General features: G+C 38.3%; 1 protein-coding gene across 2 annotated transcripts in view; it reads right to left on the reverse strand.

Moving 5' to 3' along the window:
* PLEKHG4B (pleckstrin homology and RhoGEF domain containing G4B) overlaps positions 1-14,956 on the reverse strand; it is a 192,847-nt gene that overhangs the window by 33,073 nt on the left and 144,818 nt on the right. For both annotated transcript variants that reach the window (XM_027869104.1, XM_027869103.1), the window contains exons 12-15: positions 14,349-14,465; positions 11,652-11,816; positions 9,260-10,137; positions 2,171-2,423 (exon numbers count right to left, since the gene is read on the reverse strand). In XM_027869104.1, coding sequence (XP_027724905.1) covers positions 2,171-2,423; positions 9,260-10,137; positions 11,652-11,816; positions 14,349-14,465 — 1,413 coding nt within the window. The remainder of the gene's footprint in view (positions 1-2,170; positions 2,424-9,259; positions 10,138-11,651; positions 11,817-14,348; positions 14,466-14,956) is intronic.

A 14,956-nucleotide genomic window follows, 5' to 3' on the forward strand; every position in this document is an offset into this window, starting at 1 on the left:
CTGTATCCACTAGGCCACCGAACTGCCCCTGGACTACTAATCAAGAAAATGTTTTCAGAGGTCATGACTTAGTACTGTTGTGGCCTAGATTTTTTTATTTTTTTTTAAATAGCAAAATGCTAACATCTGAAGCAGCAGCTGTTTATAGGGCTGATGTGATTACTGAGGGTGGGGAAGGGAGAAGAGGAGATAGCAGATTTTTAGTTTCCTTATCAAAGCTTCCATTTTGACATTGTATGCATTTGGGCCCTGACAATCCAGAAGCTTTTCTTATATTGGTAATGTTCCCCAGGCCACCTAGCGTACTTTATTTATTAATGGGACTTGGGTTGTTTTCCTCTTGCTTGGCAGACCCTGGTCTTGAACATACTGCTAAGGAACTGACAAAAAGACATCTAGTAATTTCCCCTTTCTCTTTCTTTGGCTCTTGGCATTCTCCTTAAGCTTTTGCCAGGGGGTGGAGGGCAGTCAGGGGATGGCCATCTCTCAAAGTCTGTTTTGACATTCCCAAGCTCAGTGTGATTTTGGCATTGCTCCTTGAGCACTTTCTTTATGGTTCTGCTGTACAAAGAGCAAAGAAACAATAGTTTCAAGCAACACATGCCATTATTCTCCCACATCTAAATAGAATGGGTGCCCAAATCTGAAAGCAGGGCTCTAGCTATCACTTATGGTGGCCTCACTTTCTGACCTCTGCAAGCTTCAAAAAATGGTTACCAGTTTCCTTTGGCAATCACTGGAGGGGAATTGAAGGGAGATGTAGAGTTCTTGACACATTCTGTAGCCTGTCTACCATTACTCAAGATATTAGAGAGGGGCATTAATAAGCATAAGCTCATTAATCTTCTTATTATCCTCCTCATTATCCTCTATGGGGACAGGAGAACTGAGTATATCCACTTGTTTCTATTCACTCTTACCCAATAACCACCACTGAGAAAAGGGAATTGCTTTAGAATTTAGGGATGAAGTGTGTGTGTGTGTGTGTGTGTGTGTGTTGGGGGGGAAGGGTAGGAATAGGAAATATGACTTTATAAAAACAAGCTCTTAACATGAACATTCTGATGAAAGGACAAAAGAGACAAAAAAAGTTCTAATGGTCCCAGGATAGAAAATGAAGCCCCTTTCCAAGTTGAAGGATCAAAGATAGGGTCATAGAATTCAGAGCTGGAAGGGACCTCAAAGGCCAAGGAGCCGTCTAGTCCAATCTACTGTTTAGTGATGGGAAAACAGAGATCTGGGGAGATTAAGTGACTTGCCCAGAAGGTGAACGGAATGGAAAGCAACCATTCCTCAATCACTAACCTGAGCTCTTCGAGACTTTAGCTGCCACATTCAAGCACAGAGACCATAGAGTACAATTCTGGATTGGGAGTAGGTGGTATGTCAGTACGTAGGCTAACCCACAAACAGATGTCTATGAAAGCATTTTGAAAACTGCAAAGTCCTATACAAATCCATAGCATTCCTCTTCTTATTTTCATGGACAGGCACTAGGAGGCCAGTAGCAAGAAAATCCGAGATTGCACGCCTACTTCATCTCTTTGACATTGAGTTTGGGCACTTTATGACCAGAGAGCCTTTGCTTGAATGTCGGGAGATGAACTGTACAACTGATTTCATTTACATGTACAGTCAGTATATTTTCTTCCATCCCATGTGTGTGAAATTCCATCCTTTTATGTGAAATGTTAGTTCTCCAGTAATGAGGAGAAGCATTGTGAAGTGTTATTTCCTTCCATTGGTACCTTCCCCTCCTTCTTGATTTTAGGATGATCAAGCTAAATAACACTTCAGCTTTCCCCAAAAAGTGTGGAACCAGATCCCGAACAAGCCTTTTGTAAGAACAATAAATTGTTTTGGTGCCAAATTTTTTGTTTCAAAAATAGCCTTGGAGTTTGCCTCCTATATATATTTCCTGACTCTATATCCCAAGCATCTGAAAAATTCAAATTCACTGCTGTGGGCATATAGGAGTACTCACTGTCCAGGAGGAATTTTTAAAACTGGGAAGGACTTCACAGGGCATTCAGTAGCTAGAGGCCATTTCCTCAGTGAAACCCAGAACAGGTAAGGAATACAGCAATTCCCTTGGTAATCCTAACAGCTAGCTAGCTGTAGACACCTGGAATCTCAAGAAGACCAACCCTTCCTTGGAAGGGGAACTTACATGTCTCAGAAAACAGTGGCTGACAGGCAAGGGACAGTCTCTGCAGTGCTCCAGCTCTTTGAGAAAATACTGACAGTGGAAATCATAGAGCTTCTCCAGGTTCCCAAAGATTATGTTGCGCTTCCCTCGCAAGTCCTGGGGGAGGTCCATTCTTTCCATTTCTGGAAAGTAGTTGTCGATGATATATCCTAAGGATCTAACATATTCCCTTTCAGTGGTGATCATTTCATCCATTATATGCTGCACTTTATTGCTGGAAGACACAGAACAGCTGTTTTGAACATGGAAAGGTCATGACAATGTTTGCTCAGCACTCAAACATGGCGAGGGGTCCTTGGCTGCAGTCACAGTGGCTTTGCTTTGGGTTTTATAAAAGAAATTTTATTTCATGTTATACATGTCACACATAGGAACAAAAACAGGCTTAGAGAACCCTAGTGTTTAAAAAAAAATCAATTTTTGAAGTGAGGAGGTAAGCTGGGTTATAAATAGATTGGTCACATGGTCAAAAAGATAATCTTTCTATTCAGTTCTTCCAGTTTTCAAAGAATGAATAATTCCAAGCGGTAAAATATTCACAGTCTTAGTGGATGGCCTAATACCTTGGTTTCCCTCCTTTCCTCCCAGATAACCTCAGAGTAGAGCCAGGATAGGGTTTGTGAGTACTCTAAACAAGGATGAAATTAGCATGACATCTCTATCTACCTTTCCCTCTACTTGAAAAATTCAATTCCTCTATGCTACTTAAAGTAAATTATCACAACATAAATCCCCGTATTGCACAGACAATGGAGTTTTCTGGTATTAAAAATATGCGCATTTATAAAAAAGCATTCCTCTATGCATCCTTCCTTCCTTGTATTACACTCTTGGTTGCATGCTACCTACCTTACCTTATTTAGTCCTAAGAGTTGCTTTTTTGAGGTAGGGAAGTAAGAAATGGTAGAAAAAATAAAAAAGCCTTAGCTGGATTTGGAAAGATCTTTCTGTGACAAGAAAGTTTTCCATATTACTTGTAAAAGGCAGTATTGGCCTTTCCTCACCCAAGTGTAAAGGACCTGTTGGAAATGAAGAGGATGATGTATAATATGACTGAATTCCACACAGGCTCCATGCATCACTGAATTTTAGATTTGGAAGGGATTAAAGAGGCCACCTATCGCAAACTGTCCTGGAAACAGGATCATATCTAACTGATGTACTTGACAGATTGTCACTCAGCCTTTGCATAAAGACTTCAAGGAAGGGAAACTTGCCACCTGGCAAGGTAGCCCAATTATACTTTGGGATGCTTTAATTATCTCGAAGCTTTTCAAGCCTAAACTTGCCTCTTTGTGATTTCCATCCATTCTTCCCAGTTCTGCCCTCTGAGGCAAAAAAGAAAAAGTCTAATCTCTCTGTAATGTATCAGCCCTTCAAATGTGTTAAGATAGCTATTTTGTCTCCCTTTAAGTCTTTACTTCTCTACATTAAGCATCCCAAGTTCCTCCAGCCAGTCCTCTTAAGGCATGAACTTGAGGTTTCTCTGTCCTGTTCACTCTCCTCTACCCACTCCTCAGTTTATCAATGCTCTGCCTAAAACATGGCACCCAAAACTTCACTAAAACTTCAGATGTGGTCTGACAAGAGCAGATAGTGGGACTATCACCTCATTTTTCCTGGATCTTATGTACTTCCATGTAACCTAAAATTGCATTAGTTGTTCTGCCTTCCAAGTCACACTGTTGACTTTTATTGAGCTTATAATTCATTAAAACTCCCAGATATTTTTCACATGATTTGCTGTCTAGTCATACTTTCCTCATTTTGTACTTTAGTTGATTTTTTAAATCCAAATTAAGATTTTACCTTTATTCCTATTACAATTCATCTTTTTAGATTTAACTCAATCTTCTAACCTATCAAAATCTATTTGAATCCTAATACTGTCTTCCAACATGCTAATTATCCCATCTTCACATTGGATATGCATGATATCTTTCCCATTATCCAAGCCATTAATAAAAATTTTGCATATATTTTGAGTCAAAGTGACTTTCATTTCAGAAATAAATCCAGTTCTTGGAGTCTTAAATACACAAGTAGTTCTATAATTAAATAAAAATGGAAAATATTCAACAAAATAAAACAAGAATGAGATGAAATAAATTGGAGAAAACTGACTTCTGATTCATAAGCTAACTACCCAAACACAAAATGCTCTGAAAAAATCTATTTTGTCTTATAGTCACAAATTCAATCAAATAAAAAATGAAGAATATAAGCTGTGGATGGAAGTCAACAGGCCTCAAAATAAAATGGACTCCAAAGACACAGGAAAAGAAATGGTTGAGATGACAGTTCAGGAAATAGTCAAGAAAAGTTCAAGACACCCAGGTCAAGGAGAAGGAGTTATGGAACTAGCAAGATTATACCTATCATGGCCAGGGTAAATGTTCACAGGAGACTGTCCCTGAAATAATCCATCCTAAAATCGGGCTGGGAGATAATTTACTACAAAGATAAGTGTATTTCCTATCAGGAAGTAACTGCCTTAAAATGTGATCAATGTAAAATGGGCTGTGTCATTAGAAATTATGACATATTTTGAAAGGCTGATAAAATGAAAAAATGGGATATTCTAATCCTAAACACAGAAAAAAGCTCATGGTCATTATGGAGTGGATAAAAAGGAGAGATATAGTCTAAGAATTTGTCATGGTGTCTCCAGAGTGAGAAAGTGGGAGCCTGAACAGCTAAAATGAATATCTCTTCTTTGTGATTCAAGGTGTGACTGTCTCCCATAGCTTGACAACAGTACCTAAAGCCATTCAAGTATGTTGTAATAAAAGGGTACTGGATTTGGAATCTGAGTACTTGACTTATGATCTCAACTGTGTCATCTGCTACCCAATGTAACTTGAGCAAATCACTAAACCCCTTTATACCTCAGTTTTCTCATCTGTAAAATAAGAATGCTGGACTCTATGGCCTCTGAGATCTCTTCCGGCTCTGAATCCATGAATTTATGACTTGTAAGGGCTCTTCTAATTCTAAATCCATGATCCTGTTAACCTTTTTGCTGTGCTTCTGTATTCAGGAAATCATCTCTTGACTTTTATTTCATTTCCCAAGAAGGTGTCCTTACTGGCAAGAGACCATATTGTCTTATTGTAGTTCTCAAAATCGAACATATTGGCCTTCTGGTTTACAAATCAATCTTGTATGAGTTTTGTTAGTATGACTCACTTCACCAGACCCCTGCATGATAGATAAAGTGGGTCTTCAGCATGAAATCCTGGAACACAAATAGAAGGCAGAGTAACTGAGAGGCCAAGTCTATGGGATATGAGATTCAGTGTTCTGGTTGTGTGGAGAAATCAGAGTGTGATTACTTTCAATTTATGCCCCTACCAGATTTAGCTTTTGTGCCCTTTGGCTTAAATCAATATTCAACCATACTTTCAAGAGGAGACCTAAATGAAGTGACAGCTTGTTTCGTAGCCATATACAATCCTTAAAAAACAAAACAAAACAAAACTAAGCACTTATCTTGACTCTTTTCTAGGATACTGTAAATTAAAAGTCTTCTGAAATCCTCAGTAGTACCTGCAATAATTCAGTAGAGGAGTGAATTGATAAGAAGTGGTGGGGATAGATGTTGAGTTGTCATCATTTATACAATGTGACAAAGTAAGTATCAGCTACCTAATGACAGAAATGATATCCACAGTAAGAAATTCTGATGATATTTGATTTGTAGCATAGCTGGATAGCTGGTTTGATTTGCTCACTTCATCAGACAGTGGGTTTTTTTTTTTTAAATAATGTGAATTGTTTAAACAAATTCAGATATGACAGATTATTAATAGCACCACTGGCCTATGAGGAGCTGACCAGGACAGCTGAAACACATTTCTGGCAGGTATTTGTGCTACCAAATTAACTTTCTCCAGCAGACCAACAAAGAAGGAAAGGATTTCCTCTGCTGAACAAGACTTAGGTTTTATGGTCAGTTTTAGAAGTACTGATCCACCACTACTACTGGTAAGAGGGAAGCATATGGAATTAGTGATTTTTGTTCTTAAATTAAAATGGGGTTGCAGTGGGAGCAGTGAGGGGGAAGAGGAAGTAGGGTGTAATATTGAGAACAAACTCCTTTTTCTGTCGTTTGTTTGTTATAATTCAATCCTAATTTTATCTGGATAGCTAAAATAGTAATCTTTATTTTTTCTTGAGGGGGCAGTGGTCTGGTGATTTATTTTAATTGGTTTTAATGTTTTGTTGATGCCTTCTGTTTTTCCATCACAGTTAATCTGATGACTCAGCTCAAAATAATAATTTAATTAGATTAGGGAATAAAAGTCAGGAAAGAAGGGAGTATGTAGTGATTGCATTCCTGACCATTCCTGAGTTTGTCTCTCGCCAGTTCACTAAATAATTCCTCATTTTAGAAATTTTGAATTACCATAAAGATGTTAATGAAGCACTAACCTGAAATAAGGCATGCCTTGCTTAAACAATCCGGGTGCCAGGCTTAAGTTGTTATTAAGCGAGACTTGAGCAAAGTGTCTTCTTTTTGAAAAGCACAGGGCTTTTGGATAAAAACACTTTAGTTTAGACAATAGTCTGCATACCAGTATCTGAAAACAATATTTTAAATTTTTCTTTTTGATTCTTGCAATGAAAAGTGTTCCCCTAACTTTGATTTTTGGGAAGGACTGAATTTCCTCTAAGTATGGGTGTTTCCCCAACAGTGTGACTTCCTTCCACAATTTCTATTGCAGTCTGTATATTTCTACTCAATGCAAAATTCCTGAACCTATCCCCCCAAATTTGTACTTTGCATACAGCAAAAAAAAAAAAAAAGATAACGTCTCTTTGAAGTAGCCTATTTATTCCCTGTAGGGCAAATTCATGTCAGAAATAATGCCTTTCTCAGAGTGCAGACTAATTCAGAGATGGGCCTGAGTAAAGGATGGAAACCAAGCATGCTTGGTCCACACACAGAGCTCATGTCCATGGCACCCTAAGCTCAAGCTTTCCCTCTCTGCCTCCACTCCCTAAGAAGTTAAATGCAGTTAACTCATTGATTCAGGGGCTAATTATCAAATTCATGATGAACCAGGCTTTTGGATTGTCCTATTTGTCCACCTTATATTGGCCTCTCTCGCCAATTTCATTACTCCTTGGAACCTCTGGTAAAGAATAAGAGAAGAGAAATGAAGATAAAAAACCCAGCAAGCATGGCTACTTCCTCAGAATTTTTTGGGTATATTCACATGAAGAGGTGTGTGTGTGTGTGTGTGTGTGTGTGTGTGTGTGTGTGTATCTTTTTCTTTTGCAGTGGGAGAATAGAAGACACCAACTATTGACTAGAATGGAGTTTTGGGATTATCTGTGGATCCTGATAATCAGGATTCACAGATCCTCATTACCTCATTATTATCCTCGTTACCACAGATAACTCAGAATAGATTAGAGGTTACCAGGGTTGCAAGACAGCCCAGGAAATAATTATATTTATATTAAAAAAAAACTCACAAAGGCATCTTGAATCTTATTTGCTTTTATGTTCTATGTAAAGATAGACATTTAATATGGCAGTATAAATAAAGAATGATGAGGATTGAGGAAAGGCTATTAGATAGTACACTTAAGAGACTATTGGTAACCTTGGAGAGGGCAATTTTGGTTGAATGATGAAGTCAAAATGCAGAGAGGGTTATGAGAGTGAGAGGACATAGAAGCACTGAATGTACACAGCTTTTTCAATGGGTTTAGCTGAGTAGGGGAGGAGGGATGAAGGATGATAGCTGGCATTACGATGCAGCCAAGCTTTTTAAAACCAGTAGGTAGCCTTGGGCATGTTTGTAAGCAGCAGAGAAGAAACTAGCAGTTAGGGAGAGATGGAAGATTAGAGACAGTACGGATGATGATGGGATAGTACTTACAATACCTTCTTCATAAGGTTTGTTAGGAGGGAAAACATAGTTTTGGCAAATGGTAGATGCTCAATAAAGGCTCCATGTATTGAGCTGAAAGTACTTTGCATACTTTAACTCAGTATAATGCCTCCTCACAAAATTGCCTTGAATTAATTTTGCATATTCTTCTATGTTGAAATTTCTTCCCCTATAGAATGTAAGTCCCCTGAGGGCAAGGACTCTTTGCATTTTTGCCTGCATGCTTGGAGCCTAGTAAGTACTTAATAAATACTTGTGACCAATTTATTATTTTAAAAAATTATATACACATTTAGCAATCTTAGGTGTGTAGTGTTTGTGTGTGTATGGTTGTTTTGCCATTCAGATGTCCTAAAATGTTAGCCTATTGCTATAATTATTGCTCTGACCTCATCATCCTCATTTTGGATTAAGGTGCCACTTTAAGCACTAATGAAAAATACCTTCCTTTAGAACTTAAAACCAATGAAACCCCAAACCACATTCAAACTGCTGATAAAGAGGCTCAGACAAGAAAACATTATGATATAAAAGCTGAAATTCAAGTTGAATATGGAGTTATGGTCTAAATTTCTTAGCCACTGGTGAATGAATTATCTTTATCCTTATTTTCAGTAAGTCAGTTTCTTTACAAACACCTTAAAGTTTGACAAATCACAATTTACTCCTTCAGGAGACATGATCAAACAGAGAAATTATACACAAAATTCTTACCTCTTGGCACTTAGAAGTAAAGAAAAATAAATTTGTTTTTTTTTTAATGTAATTCATTTTCAAATGATGGTGTTGGTTTGCTTACTGTATTTTATCCATCTGGACCAGAAAAAAGAGTCTGGTCCAATGTCTGTACAATTACCAGCTTGACAATCAATCAGTGCCAGTATTTGTGGGACTCTACACCACAAGGGAATACGGAAACAAAGAGGAAATATTTTCACTGATCCCCACCTTAAAAAATCAGGAAAATATTTCTGAACATATTCAGTTGACTCAAACCAAACTCATGTCTTTTTCAGCCTGGTTTGGATCCTGGAGTTATGCATCTCAGTTTCTACTTTGCGGAAAAGCATGGATGCATTTACAGTTTGGGTGTTTCTAAAATCTTCTCCCTAAATTCAGAGGATTAGTGGTAGTCATTTCTCACCTTCCTACTCTCTTTCTTTCCTCCTCAGTGTGATGAATCCTGGAAGGGGATGACAAGCTTCGGTTCCTACTGATCAGCGGGCTCTTAACATTTGGCCTTTGCCCATGTTTTTTCTCAGAGGCCACGTTGCTGGCCACCTCCAGTCCTTTTATGTAAACGCCAGTGTATCCATGCCGGTGCAGCTCACTGGGGCTGCTGTCAAGTTGAGGAAGTTCAAAGCTCTGTGTCTTCTTCATGATCTTTTTGAAAGGGTGTTTCCTGTGCCGGGTGGTTGGGGACTGAATAGGTTCAGAGTAGCAAGTAGAGATGTTGTCCATATCCTCCAAAAGAGGACCAGTCCTGGGGAGCCCCCCCAACAGTGGAGTAACGCTTGGTGAGGGTGATGAGCTAAGAGGAGAAAACATACCTGAACTTGGCTCCTCTTGCTCTGAAAGAGCCTGTATTCCAGAGAAGCTGGCTCGTTGGGGGAGCAGTAGTCTGTTATTCTCCCAGAGGCTACTGTCAAGGTTAGGAAGTCCAGGAGACTGACCATGTTTCCACAGACCTTCAATGACAAACTCATGTTCCACTTTTGGACTAGCCTCCAGGGGACCCTGGCTGAAAGACTGTCTGCCAGAACCTTGGATAGCTTCAGAGAGGACCTCTTCTAAATGATGCTTGGTCTGCTGACACTTCAGCCATAAAATATTCCACTGTTTCTGTTCTTTCTTGCTATCAAGGCCCAGCACTATGTCATTCACTTTGTGGAAGTTCTCAGCAGATATTTTAGTAGCTTCTTGGTGGTAGCTTTTTAAATAGTCTATCACTGATGGTGAATAATTAGTCTCTAGAGAGAGATGTTCAAGATACTCATTGCAATGGAGCATCCAGCCGTTTGCCTGCATTACCAGAAAAGAAGGAATGGATCAATCAGAGCATGCAAGTAAGAAATATCCCTATTTTCTGAGATGCTTCAAAGTAAAGTGGGCCAGTAGGCCAATACTATTTCTATGAATTTCTGAATTCGCAAGGCAGGGAAATGATGAACTTGTGCAAAAAGTATAAATAGGCTCACCATCTAATTCTCAGCAATAACTTCCATATAAGCCATTTGAGAAAAATCCTTAGTGAACTGGTCTCTGCTATTGCATAGCCCATAGAAAACTTACTATCTTATCCCCTGTTGACCAACAACTCCCGATAGTGGAGAACATTGATCAAATAGCATGAAAATAAGGAGATGGTTTCAGAATTGTAGAACTTAATAGCTGAGAGGGACTTTAGTGGTCATCTTATCACCTAATCCAAACACCTTATTATATATATGAGAAAACAAAGACCAAGAAAGGTTAAGCGACTTGCTTACGGTTATGGTTTGATATCAGAGCCAGGGCTGGAATCTGACTCATAAGCCAGGACTTTCTTGCTTCTCCTCTGTTTCTGTCATTTAAAGAGAATCTCTTCTTAAGGCAAACTTTGGCATTAGCAGTCCAGGGAGGAGAAGAATGACAAATGAGTTGGCAGCTATATATTGAGTTGGTTGTTAAGTCTACCTAAGGGATTTGGGGCAATAAATGAAATTGTAGGACTTCAATCATTAGCAGAAAGAAAAGATTTGTTTATTCAGGATAATTTGGCATAAAATTCAATCTGCTTCCTAAAGTTAACAACATGGAACTGAGAAGAAATCATCTCTACCTATGGCTAAATTAGTATCTCTCTTAAGTTAGAGAACTGGTTATATTTTAACTCGACAACAATACTTAAAATACTTTTTTTAATCTTGTTGATCTGGATACCCCCTCCTTTGGTATCAGTCATAATCCATTTATGCCTTCTCATCTTGAGTGATTATTGTCCCTATTTTTTCACAATCCCCCACAGAGACATATACTCAACATGCTAAATGTCTTTCTTTAGGTCATTCAACATTTTGTGGCAATATTGATGAGGTTTAATTCCTTTAGCAACATACAGATTTGGTCATTGGACAAAGATAGCACATTTAGATGAAACACAATTAAAGTAGTGTTTATAGATGGTTTCGAACTTGTGGAAACAGGGAGATTGCATAGGGCTGAGGATGATTTTGTTCTTTCTTTTTTTCTCCCCATGGATTGCTGTGACCAAACATTTCATTACACATTGATCAAGATGCTGGTGGCATGCCTCTCCATTGTCAGCTAGGTCCCAATGGGACTGTATGTGAAGCTTTTCTAACTTTGTGTAGCCAGTCAGAACTTGGGCACTCTGGAAATAACTTTCAAGAGTATAGCATTAGTACCATACCAGGATGAAGCCTAGAGCAGGACTTGGGGAGGAGTTATATTTTATCAAATTTAAAAAAAAAGATGCTGCCCCAAAAAGGTCATTTTTTTTTGTCACATTTTCCAGAGGCAACTGATTCTCTTACCGTCTCATAAAATTCATAGAGATTGGCCAACTTCTCCAGCTCCCCTTTTCTTCTCTCTGTTTGACTGATGATGTCATTTAGGTACCTTTTGAAGTTCTGAATTTTTTCTTCCATGTTTGGTGAGTTATTATCTTTCACCAATTGTAGTCCTTTCCTACAATATTGCTGCAGTATCAAGAACAAAACATCAGCTAAAGTCAACCTGTGGAATTTATTACTTTTGCTCTCAATAGTCTAAAGAAGAAAAGTATTTTTGTGACCTAAGATGCCACAATGCATTTCCTCCAATTCCATACTGGACAGATACTACTTTCTTCCAAGATCATCAGTGGCTTGTTGCTAAATCTTATTATTATTTTTTTTAGGCGATTGGGGTTAAGTGACTTGCCCAGGGTCACACAGCTAGTGTTAAGTGTTTGGTCTGAGGCTGGATTTGAACTCAGATCCTCCTGACTTCAGGGCCGGTGCTCTATCCACTGTGCCACCTAGCTGCCCCCTTCTTGCTAAATCTAATATCATCTTTTTTAGTCCTTGTTATCCCTTGACTTCTTAGAAGCTCATAAAACTGTTGAACAACTACCCATCCACCCACTCCTTCTGGATACATTGGCTTCCATGACCATACATTCTACTGATATTCTTCCTATGTCTCTTATCCTTTCTATCAATCTCCTTCCCTGGATTCTCTTTATCTTTCTGGTTCTTTAAGGGGGGAGATATGTTTCCCTAAGATTCTTTCCTCAGACCCTCTTCTCTTCCTGGACGATTTTGCTTATCCTTACATCTTCAACTATTTCATTTATAGACCTGACTTCCACATCTTTATCTCCAGCCCTAACCTTTGTCCTAGACTCTGTTACCACATTTCCCACCACCTAATGGAGGTTCCAGAACGTATCACTCTTACTTTTGAAATCTTGGTGTTTGACTTTTCTCCGTGTCACCTCCCACTTTCAGCTGTGTGGCCAAGTTCATGAATTCTGCCTCTACAATGCCTTTACACTCTTTTCCTACCACCACAGGTTTCATTAAAGCCTCTATTACCAGCTCTTTAAAAAACAAAACAAAACAGAATCTGTGATTTTATTAGTGTAGAGAAACCCTCTACTAACTGGTAGAGACGCCCTTGACCAATTCAGATTGGCACCCTCTCCACAAATTATAATCTTCAAGAGTTGCCAGGGGTGCTGGGAGTTTAAATGAACTGCCCAAAGTCACATAGTCAGTATGTGTCAAAGACAAGACTTGAGCCAGATCTTCCTTTACGTCAAGGACAGCTTTCTACCCAGTTCAACACAATCGGTATCCACTAATGAAGTAGAGAAGCAATGTTGTACAACAGAAACAATGCTATATTTGGCATTGTTCACATTGGATTCAAATCTCAGCTCTGCACCTTGCTTTCTATGTTAACTTGGAGAAGTCATTTAATCTCTTTGGACCTCAGTTTCTCATCTATAAAATGAAGGAGCTGGATTATAGGAACTCAGGTTCCTTCCAGCTCAAAATTCTCCAGAAGTGATCAGAATTGCAACATAAAAAATAACCTTTTTCAATAGCCTCCTAACCTAAAAATTAACATCATTAAGAAGCAGATGTCAGCTAATGCCAAATCATGGAATTTATTACTTTTATTCTCAATAGGATGAATGAACAGAATTCTAGTGGCCCAAGACACTACAGTACATTTCCCCCAACTCTTGTTTTGGGATCTTCTACTACTACTACTACTACTACTACTACTACTACTACTACTACTACTACTACTACTACTACTACTACTACTACTACTACTACTTCTACTACTAAACCCAAAGGTAAACAATGACTACTTGTCAAATCCAGCAGCCCTTCTTTCAATCCTTATCATCTCATCACATTATTATCCTTGACCTTTCTCATCCATTCAATCTATACAAAACACCTTTGCTAAAAACTATCCTTTCTTACTATTCCTTACACATGACATTCTATCTCTGGTCCCCCTGCCTTTGCTCAGGTGGCCTTTACGCCTAGTATTTCTTCCTTACTTCTACTTGGTTTCCTTCAAAGCTCAGCTCAAACCCAGCTCTAGGAAAGAGGCCTTTCCTGATCCCACCTTTCCCACCCCCAGCTTATAGTGGCTCCCTCCAATAACCTTGTATTTATTTCAGATATATTTTGCTTATACTTACATGTGGACACCTGTTTTTTGAAGGCAGGGACTCTTTAACTGATATCTTTGTAATAGGGCCTAGCACTTAGTAGGCACTTAGTCAATATTGATCGATTGAATGAATGAATGAATGAATGAATCAGAGACATACTGTTTATGGTAATTTATATTCGTATCTCTGATCCCTATTTTTTCCCCTTGTCTATAAGAAATAGAATAGATTTTGTGCCTAAGGCATTTAGTTACTATAATAGATAATAGGTAAAATTTGATGAATATAAACCGATACCACTTAAACATCCTTATACCATTTAATCCACATATGTATCTAACAGATTATTGTAGTACTAATAATAGAGATAAATGCCTTCCTGTCTTCCAGGAAAAATCAAGATTCAATTACTTCTTAGAGGTACAAAGCAAATTCAGATTTCTACTTAAACACCTATGTGGGGATATCAGAATATAACAGAAGGATGATAATGGTAGAAAAGAGCATTTGTGAAGACCACAATGGGAGTGACCCATTCCATAACACCTACCATCACCATGTCACCAAATACCCGAAATTCTTCCTGCTTTTTCTTCACATTCTCCAAAGAAAGTAGCTCCAAAGGGCCAAGATATTTTTCTCGCTCATTTTCAAACCATAATTTAATCTAAATAGGAAAAGAAGATTAAAACAATTTTTAAGTGCATGTAGGACCATGGCCCGAACAACATAGCAGAGTATGATAAAATGAAGCCTATTTTTATAACCTAGAAGAGGTCATGTATCATGGCGCCTCAGAAGAATCTAGTAACCTCACATGGGTGAGTCAGTCTCTCACTTTTAGGAAATAGTCCTACTTGTTTCATAGTGGGATAAGATCATTATTTATAGGCACATAGGTATTTTTAATTTCTGTTAATTAAGTCTTGATTAGATATACAGCAATCAAAACCAAATGTATGAAGAATTAGACCTGTTATTTTAAGAAATGAATGCTGTATGTTTTCTAACAGGGTCAACTGAGAGACAAAAGTTATTAAATAAACAAAATATGCACTGATGAGCTCATGTTCTTCATTTCAATTTACCCAAGTGCTCAAAGCACAAGAAATTGTCTTTGGCTCAAATTTACAAGTTCCATTGCTTAGAAAGGGGACC

Source organism: Vombatus ursinus, unplaced genomic scaffold (assembly GCF_900497805.2).
Source record: "Vombatus ursinus unplaced genomic scaffold, bare-nosed wombat genome assembly UNPS02014791.1, whole genome shotgun sequence".
NCBI lineage: Eukaryota > Metazoa > Chordata > Mammalia > Diprotodontia > Vombatidae > Vombatus > Vombatus ursinus.